This window comes from Indicator indicator, chromosome 31 (genome assembly GCF_027791375.1).
Source record: "Indicator indicator isolate 239-I01 chromosome 31, UM_Iind_1.1, whole genome shotgun sequence".
Taxonomy (NCBI): domain Eukaryota; kingdom Metazoa; phylum Chordata; class Aves; order Piciformes; family Indicatoridae; genus Indicator; species Indicator indicator.
Window position 1 is genome coordinate 7,042,824 of NC_072040.1, and position 10,323 is coordinate 7,053,146.

Consider the following 10,323-nt stretch of genomic DNA (forward strand, 5'->3'; position numbering starts at 1 on the left):
AAACCTCCACTTCTCAGGGAGTTGCTATCAAAGCATTTAATACGCAGGATGCTGCAGGTACCCACAAATGCTACTTCACAAGAAAACTGGAGAATGTCATTACCATGCTTATTAATTAAAGCTGTGGCCTGCAGCACAGCTCAGCTTTCTGTGGCTGAATCACTATGGCGTGTCTGACACAAGCTCCTTATGCAAACAGGTTAACATTTACAACCTGCCCAGGCACCCTGGTTAGCAATCCTCCGCCAGGCCAGATCAAACAGTCCTGGTTTGCAGCTGATGGGGAGGCCAGGTGAGGAGTGCAGGGACAAGCCAGTGACAAAGGCAGAGGAAAGAAGCACTGACACACTTACAGTTGCATTTCTTCTGAACAAATCTGAGCTTGCAGGCTGTTCGGTAGGTGGACAAACGGATGCGATCCAGATCCTGAGCCCCTAGTGGAAGAGAACAACAGTGACATCAGTATGGAATATGACCTGCCCCTGTCTTTGGTAGCAGGGAAGCCAAGGAACAAAGAGGACACATGACCTGACTGTTTAATAATTTTCAAGGCTCTCTGCTTCGCAGGGAGAGCAGAGAGGGGCGAGGAGAAAGAAGGAGAATGGCAGGAGCTAGAGCGTTAAAAAGACTTTCATACAGGAAGGCAAGGAATAGTCAGCCCACTGTGTCTGTCACTTTGAAGAACAATCTGGTCAAGCTGCAGGCTAAAAGACACACTGGCCAGGCTCCAACAGCAGGGAAAACCTCCATCTAATTTTAATATTTAACAACAAAGCACATAAATCTCTGGCTGACATGCTAGATCAGAGCAAGGTATTGCCAGCAAACCAAATTAGAAACAGTATCATGCTGTAATGAAAAGACTGATAGCAGTCTGCAAAGGGGGCTAAAATAATGCACAGGCTGTGAGGCTTTTCTCTGTTTTGTGGGGGTGTTCACTGCAATGGGGACCTCAGAGGGTCAGCTCTCTTTTTCACACGTATCTTGGACCTGACTGCTTCAACTTAAAGATGTGGCATTTCCAAAGCAGCTGGCTAAGAGAGGGGTATGAACTGTCTGGTAGCTATTCCACACGTGAGAGTAGTGAAGAAGGACCAGGATGGCAACAGAATCTGGCACAGAGTCTTTAGGTCTCCTTCTGTTGTGTATCACTCATAACATTTCCCAGGTGAGGAGGTGGTGATTTAAATCTTTCTACTCCTTGGCTGCTCTGTCTTATTCAAAGAGTTGTTACCTCACAGCTACAACATGGTCTATGAATTACAAGACTGATTATTAATTTTACCACACATTTCATGGAAACACAGTCAGTTCAGTTTTTATGTATTTGCTGCTTCACTGTGGTTAGCCCTGCAACAGGACCAACCCCTGTCCTATTCATTTGAGTAAGGTACCAAGTTACAGAAACCAGAGGGTCTTAAGGAATTGTCCACATGAAACACTTCCAAACAAGGTCCAATCAGGCTGTAAGAGAAGTAGAGGAGGAAATGGACCTATTCTGATTTTAGGCATGCTTCCTGAATGCTTTCCTCTTGACATTACTAGATTGGACACTCAGCTGCACTGCTGTACCCCATGACCATGTAGGCATCCTTCATCCACACATTTTTAAATAATCTGTCATCATTTGGACCCAAATTTTTCCAACAGGCTCTGACCTGCAGGATGAAAATGGGAATGATACTCTTTCCCTCTCCCCAAACCTTTCTGTTTTCCTGACTGGATTCTCCCACACCACCTCCCCAGGATTCCCAGCTACTTCCTTTTGCCAGCTGATCTGCTCCCTTAAGTACTTAACATCAGGTCCATGGTGAAATTACACAGGCTTTTCTCTTCTCCTTTAGTATCTCAATGACAGCTTTTGGAAAACTTCTTCACTGGTTAAGGGGAGGATAATGCTTGCAACAGCAAGTTTTCCCTTTTTTTCCATAGGGTTGATGAGTAAAATGCAACTTTATCCTTCTCAACTGTTCTAACAAAAGTAGCTCCTTTGTAAAACTTCAGCCTCTAAGATGCAAAGGCCCAAAGTGAAGGCTCACTGAGCTTCCCAAACTGCATCATTAATCCTAAATAACCAAAGTTGTAGGCAATAATGATGCTTTTTATCTTTACTATTTACCCACACAGAGAGTGGTACTATTCTGATATGACTTTGGGAGTAGGTAATTTCACTGCTTCCTTTATAGCAGCCTGCATGGTGCTGTGCTTTGGATTTGGGGCTAAAAAAGAGTTGACAACACACCAAGGTGTTAGCTGTTGCTGAACATTCCTTGCACAGCATCCAGGCCTTTCTGTTTCCTACACTTGCAGAGTTGGCTGGCGCTGGGAGAGGACACAGCCAGCACAGATAACCCTACCTGGCCAAAAGGATAATCCATACAATATAACATCATGCTCAGCAATAAAACTAGGGGAGGGACAGAAACAGGTGGGAAGATGTTCCTTCCAGGGTGGACACTGCTCAGAGACTAATTGGGCAGCAGTCTGCTTTTGGGAGGTGATGAGTGACCACTTTTCCATCACTTGTTGCTTTCGTTGTCATTTTTTTCCTCTCTCTTCCTGTCACTCAATCAACTCTCTTTAGCTCAAGCCATGAGTTCTCTTGCTTTTGCTCTCCCTACATCCTCTCCTATCCCACTGGGGGATGGTTGAGGATTAAGTGGTCGTGTGGGTGCTTAGCAGCTAGCTGGAGTCAATCCAGAGACCCCCACTAAAAGATGTGGTCTTTTGGAGATCTTTATCCCTTCTCATTGCTGCCTCTGTACTGCAGCAACGTCTGAAGAAGCTACTGATTAAAATAACATAATCACACAGTATCTGATGTAGGAAATCCCTCTCTCCTGCTATTTGGTCAAATCAGCCCATTTTGCTGTAGATTTTGTCTCGCAACATGGCACCATTTGTGGGATGGAGATATCAGTTGTTCAAAGTGGAAAGCTTGCATAAATTTTACTGACACTGCATTGCAACTGGCTTGGGCTGTCAGAGGGAAACATTTCTAGGAATTACTTACGCATTTCTGCAAACAGCTGCCTTCTCTCTGCCATGGTATTTCCTCTTTTCCCACAATCTTCAATCATTCTGGAAAACACAATCATGTGAAAACATTGAGCATTATGCCCAGACTGAACATACCTACAAAAGTATCCATAATCAATCCTAGAGAACCTGTGAGGTTGACTGGTGCTCCACCTGTACCCCAGACCTTTTGGCAGCCTCTCCATGGCAGGGTTTTTGGAGGAGCTGGTCCCCAAATTGTCCTCCATTCCCCAGATTCTGCTTTCAAGCATTTGTTTTCCCCCTCTCTCTCGCTCCCAAAGGCAATGTTCAGTTTTTCTGCTTGATGTAACTAACTGACTTACATAACACAAGCTCTGAAATTCATTTTAGGTTTTCTTAAATAAGGAATCTTCCCTTTAAATTATGTAAGGGAGAAGAAATCATAAAAGATTTGGATATTAATTTATAGCTTAGAAAATGCCTTTCTAGACAATTCTGGGTGGAAAGACAAAATAAACCAAAAAAAACCACAACAGCAACTAAATCTCTACTCCACAACATAATGCCCTCTTATTCATTCAAGCAAATACACTCCAAATATTTATTCAAATTCAAGACAGTATGTCTCTGATTAAATGAGTTCCAGTAAAGGGCTCAGACATAAGAACATATTTTCCTTCAGTTTTCAGATATAAAAATCAGAGCATTCTGAGGAGCACTACTGCTGGATAGAGCACAGAGAAGAGACAGCTTCCTTCCAGTCAGCAGCCAAACCATAAAAGACTAAAGGCTTCAGAGTGAAGATAAACATCTTTAGCAGCACTCAAAAAAAGAAGGCAGTGTCAGTATCACCACTTCCTATGGGTAATTATTCTAGCAAACCAATATCCTTTCCTCCCTGCCAAGTCTGGTTAGGGCTTCTGACCTGCATTGTAACCTACATCCTTATCTTGACTAGACTGTGTAAAACAACATTGGACCACCTGGGATGTAAGGGAGATGTTCTGTGGAGACCTGCAATCCAAAATATTCCACCATATCCCATAGCAAACCCAGAGATGTATACAACAGGAAGAATAAAAGTACTGGATGCTGAAGGACTCAGGATAGAAAAAGTTTCCTTTTATCTCTTGGAGAAAGCAAAGCTACCATGTAAGAGATGTCTGATTTTGGGGGGGGAGGTGGGGGGTTTACCTTCCAAAAGGCACTGTTCAAAAGAAGTGGTGGCACATTACAGCTGCCTTTTCCAAACAGCCTATTCACTTCACAGAGAACTGATAAAGGCTCCACTAAAGTGCTGTCCATGTGGACATTTTGTGATGGGAGCAGCAGTCCCACTAGGAAGCAAATGAAGGGTATGGCTGCAGCCTGTTTGCAGGGATATTCAAGTTCACCCTTATTCACCTCTAATTTGGCCAGAAGTGATACAGCTGTGTGCAGCATGGCATTAAGTGTGAGCTAATACATTCCACCTTTCTGCAGAGGGAACAGCTTCCAGTGGAGTGCTTTACAGAAGTGGCCACACAGCCTCTGACCTGCAGGCAGCTGGTGTCTTGCTAACTTAGAGGTGCCAGGAAAGATCACATCTGCCTGCAGGACGAGATATACCTCAAGATACTCCAGGCCCAACCTGCATCCTAATTAGATAGCAACTGCTAATGCCTTTTGTATCTGGATCAGCCTTAAATCTCTGCCCATAAAGGATGAAAAATGAGGTAATCCCCCTGACCTCAGCCTGAGCTCCCCACCTCTTTCTGGTTCTAATCGAACGCACAGTAGGAGACAAATTTGCCATGACAAATGAGCAGACCTGGCAGGACAGGTGGGTTAATAAAGCCCTTTGAGAAGACAGCATCTTTTACCAGGCAGGGCACTTCAGTGAATACTTCAGAACAAATACGGTTTTAGACTAACTTTTATTATTTGTAGAGTGGATGGCAGGCCATCATAATTTTCTCTGGCTTCTGATGTACTCAGAGGTATTCTACAACGTGCAAGTGATTTTCAGACCATGTGCAGTTCACATTAATTGCCTGAGGCTGGGTTATTTTGATTTTGGCACAAGGATTACACCATCTTCTTCTGCTTTCATGATACAGTTTACACTTAAATCTCACAGATTTGTTTTGCCCATGTATTAATTTGCTGTTTTCATTCCACCAGTGTCCTCTAACATTCATATTAGAGTCACAATGCCACAGTGTGAGTTGCAACCTTTGTCAAAACCAAAAGGGGTGTGACTTTATTTTCCCTTCCCTCATACTGCCTCTTGGATAAAAATATTCCCTAGACTTAAAATATCTACAATGCATCCACTGGAATGTGGCTTACCTGTGACCTCATGCACCATGTGGAATAATTTTCCCAATCAAAATTAAATAAAAAGAGATATTTCTCAAATAATGTAAACTGTACAGCAATTTCTCCTCTTCCTTCAGAGAGCCCATTCCTAATGTGTCCCTTCAGTGGGGTAAAAATCATTAGCTGTTTTTCCCCTCTGTGCAATTCATCCTCCCCTTAACTTTTACTGATGTTTATATCTCCTTATATAAAAATGTTCCCTGGACCTGATCATCATTTCTCATAACGTCCCTTTATCTACTGAAACTCAATCACCCTTTTCACTGCTGGGTCCTATGGGGATTACCAGGCCTGACAAATAACTTTATATTTATACACACACAACTCAGGCTTCCTTGGGGAGGGAAGAAACTTTGTATTTATGTTTTTAAGACTCTCACTGCACTAGGTACTGTGCAGGTTTTAAAACAGCTTTCATCCCATGTGACAGCTTTCATCCCATGTGACAATCCTAGACAGGATATATGCAATTATATCCTGCAACAGGATATATGCTATTAAGAGGAGAAGAACATTAGCAGTGGCAATATTTTCAAGAGAGATATCTTAGAATCACAGAATTGTTTCAGTTGGAAAAGACCTCTATGGTTGATCTTTGGACTTGACGATCTAAGACCCCCATGCTCACTACAACATGCCACAAGGTGCCATGTCTACACATCTCTTGAACACCTCCAGGGACAGTGACTCCACCACCTCCCTAGGCAGCCTGTTCCAGACCCTGAGCACTCTCTCAGTATACAACCAGCTCAAACCTCTCCTGGCATAGCTTCAGGCCACTTCCTCTCGTTCCATCACCTGACACTAGGGAGAAGAGACCATCGCTCACAGAACTGTTAGGGTTGGAAGGGACTTCAAAGATCACCCAGTTCCAACCCCTCTGCCATGGGCAGGGACACCTCACACTAGATCAGGCTGCTCAGAGCCACATCCAGCCACATCCTTAAAAACTTCCAGGGATGAGGCTTCCACCACCTCCCTACAACCTCCTTTCAGGGAGTTGTAGGGAGCAGTGAGGTCTCCCCTTAGCCTCCTCTTCTCCAGACCAAACAACCCCAGTTCCCTCAGCCACTCGTCGTAAGACTTATTCTCTACACCCTTCACATCTTTTCCTAGTAGAAAAAAGAGATGATGCCCATCAATATTGTTATTTTTGAGCTGGTAGGCACTCAACTGCATCTTCCAAGCTTTTCATATGCACTGTTAACTCTAGAATGTGCTATGGCCCAGGCTCAACTAACACCATTGGTTGTGGATGTTGAGTATCTCCCTTTTCAGCCTTGTTCACCTGGATCCAGCTCACAGGTACTCAGCTCAGCTCTTTAACTCAGGTTACAGAGACTCATCTCCAAGCCAGGGATGTGCTCAACTCAGTCTTTGTGGCTGGCCACAAGAATAACTGACTGCAGTCATGTTCCAATAGTTCTCATTTTGCTTACAACACGTTGTCAAGTCACAGGGGGGGAAAAAAAAGTACAATTTGTTCCAAAAGAGAAATTCACAAAGTGAACTTTAATGTACTCTATAAAACAGAATAAATTATCAGAGACATAATTCTGAAAAATATTAATTAATGCAAATTCTTCCCATAGCAAGGATTAGATTTTATTTGTCTTCCATTGATCCTTTCACTATCTTTATCCCTTCACTTTTTTTCCCCAGGAAACAGCTCCTCCACTGTAGGTAGGGAGAACACCTACTGTGCAGCTAATTAAAATTCTTGTCACGGGCTAATTAGTAAGGTACCAATTAGCAAGGTATTAAGGCTTCAATATATTACAGCCATTCCAGAGCAGAAATCATTCTGAGCATAAGGTTTCCAGCCTCTGAAAAAGACACTGTGAAGGTTTCTTTTCTACCTGGGTTTCAAGCTGAAAACTTTGATGACGTTTGTAGAGCTTGAAGGAAAATAGTAAAGCAAGAAACCATTTAGTTTGATTTGATCCCTTCTGATCACAATTCCATCTTCATGCTGATCATGCATCAGACATATAGCTGGTCTATTTCTTTCATATACTTTATAGAATATTCCCTCCCAGATTTTATAAACTAATAATGTAGATAAGTAAGAACTAAATGCCTCATTTTGCTTTCCTTTGCTGTTGGGCTGCTTTGATTTAGGAGTGCTGTAGTAATTTCTTTCACACAAGTGTTTTTCTTGGGTTAGTATTTAAAGAGTAAATAGCAGGTTTTATTAACCCTTGTTTTATGCCATCCTTCTTGTAATTAGTGCATTTCCATTTCTTGAGCTAGCCCTGCATGGTAAAAGCAACGCCTGACAGAATTAAATCATTAGCTCCAAAAAAATATACCAAAGGAACTAATTGCCTTTATACCTGGAGAATCATAGAATCAGTCAGGGTTGGAAGGGACCACAAGGATCATCTAGTTCCAACCCCTCTGCCATGGGCAGGGACACCTCACACTAGAAGGAGCTCCCCTGTGAAGAGATCCATATACTGCCAAAAATTCCTTACCTCACACACACACAGAGTTTGATGGCTCTGAGAAAAGCCACCCCACTAACACTTCCAGACATCCCCATCCCATTGGTCCATGACAGATAAGTGCCCCAGGGAGAAGGGAAGCACACCAGAGAGGAAAATCCTCTGCTGAAATTGATTAATTGTGGCACGAAAAACTTATCAAGTCCCATGTGATGGCTGTGACACAGACGTGTATTTGACAAGAGAGGATCCAAATCCTGACTGGTGACATTCCTGACAGTCCTGATTTCAGGCCAGAAGTTGGGTTTTCCACTGCAGGAGGCACAGAGGGAAAAAAGAAACACTTTTCTTTCCCCAGCTGTGCTCACAGCAGCCCTGAAGTGTTTGGGAGCACTGTGGTATGCAACACCTAGCTGGAAGTTTTGCTCCAGCAGACTGGTGAAACCAACAGCAAATATCTCAAGATGCCCTCTGGAAAGTACCATTGTTTGGTAGAAAATATCAGCCAGGCTCGAGTATCCTTTATTCTGAGCAGTCTGTAGCTCCCCAGCTCCTGATACAAACAGCTATTTTTTCTCTTCCACAAAATGTCAAATGTTAGATATTCACTTTGGTATCTCTGGGAATTGGAAGCATTAGGACACAGAGAATTTTGCTGGTTTCTCAGTGGCTATTTTTCATGCTGTTGACAAACCAGATGCTATTTTCTCTGCAGTTGGTCAACATTTAAACCCAGCTTTGAGCAGACCACAGTAACATTCTTCAGCTGGGCAGGCTTCTTGTCTGCCTTTGTTCAGGACAGTGCTATACAAATGCCCTCCACACATAACTGTTGTTTCTTTTCAGGATTTACCAGCATTAGAAACATTGATTTATTAAAATGAAAGAGCCTGCTAGGGTCTAGCTTGCAGAGACTTGATGAGGAGCTTAAAAGCTGTAGTTAACAGCTAGGTTTGGAGTGCTGTTTATGCAGCAATATGAGAGAGGAAATTTTCCACAGATTTTTCTTCTTCTCCTCCAAATTCATCCCTGCTGCTCAGCCAACTAGAGCACAGTGAAGGCTGCTTATTTCAAAGTGAATTTGGACTGGAGGACAGAGAGTTAAAAGGGACAGTGAGTGCTAGCTAAAGCTGTATTTGCAAAGTCACCAACCTCAACAATCCTTGAAGTTAATAACAAGACTCATGAATGGCTGTTTCAAAGCCCTCTTCCCCTTAATGGATTTATTGATACCTTATGAATGTCTTCTGCCACATCTTTTAATGAAGCAGATCCCTAATAGGTCTCTCTCAGTTTTACATTCCAGGACTAATCTTTGTCACTATCATAGAATTGTTCAACGCTCTGTCCTGAGGCTAGGTATAATTGCATTGCACTTACAATGCATGTTTGTATTTTATCTAGATGAGCTTTTTACAGTGAAGAAGGAAAATAAAAGCTGTTGCTAAGCTCATCTCCAACATGAGCCTCAGCAAGTCTGCCTCCTGTTTTTGTCACATTTTGTAATTTTAATATTACCAAAAATTAATAAATTTAATTCTATTTTGACTTCTATCTTGGCTATCTTAACTCTTCTGCAGTGTTTCATTGCCATTACTTCTGGTAACAGTTCTGATAAACAGCAGGGATTGATTTTTAGTTGGCTGGTACAGATTTAAATACAGCTTTTCCAAGCTCTGTTCAAATGCCTTTGTTAAAATTATATTTTGTCTAAGTTTTATTAAATGCTTTAAAACAAATAAAGCAGATATTGATTTCCTGTACACTCATGCACAATGTTTCAGAGCCTCAGTTCAGCTGAGGGGTACTTAGAAATAACCTCTGCTAACAGTAATTTCTCCTTTGTTACACTCAAAACACAGCAAGAGAAGAAAACCCCAAAAACTTGGAGACAAAAGGTGACCATATATAATGTCAAATCTGCTTGGCTGCTGTGTTTTGTCACACCCTCATCATGCAGCTGGATTTCACCCAAACCATTGTTTTACTTTCAATGTATGCTGTTTTAAAAACTATTGTTTCTGAAAATACAAGATCAATAAAGTATTGATCACCCTTAAACACTCAAATTTGCAGTTCTGCTTCTTTCAGTTGGTTGGGACTAATTTACAGGGAAAATGGTAATGAAACTCAAAGGATAAAAAGTTGTAAGGATGTTATCACAGGAAGCAGGTAATTGATACTCTGATACTTTGGTACTCTCCTTTTCTCTCAGGTCTTTTTATTTGCCATTGTGGAGACACAAAGGAGGTTGTAGGATTTCACATATAATTGAACTCTTACTTAGTCAAAAGGATCTTTCAGTTCTTCTTGTGCTGCCCTAATTAAACTCAAATTCATTTGGAGTAAGCTGTCAGTGATACAATTGTGTTGGGAAGCATTTCCTGGCTTCTGCCAATTTTAGTAATACAAGTTGTCAGTTTTTGTAAATAGGGATTTGATGGTTATTTGCTGTAGGACAGTAGGTACTTTCATCTCCTTAGAATTATAAAAACAACTAAATAAACCAAATGGT

The 10,323-nt window shown here is 41.9% G+C and overlaps 1 protein-coding gene across 1 annotated transcript in view; it reads right to left on the minus strand.

Annotated features, from left to right (window-relative positions):
- DTNA (dystrobrevin alpha) overlaps positions 1-3,080 on the minus strand; it is an 84,186-nt gene extending 81,106 nt beyond the window's left edge. The window contains exons 1-2 of the mRNA XM_054394660.1: positions 3,014-3,080; positions 354-434 (exon numbers count right to left, since the gene is read on the minus strand). Of these exons, the coding sequence (XP_054250635.1) occupies positions 354-434; positions 3,014-3,080 (148 nt within the window). The remainder of the gene's footprint in view (positions 1-353; positions 435-3,013) is intronic.
- Positions 3,081-10,323: the final 7,243 nt, after the last annotated feature.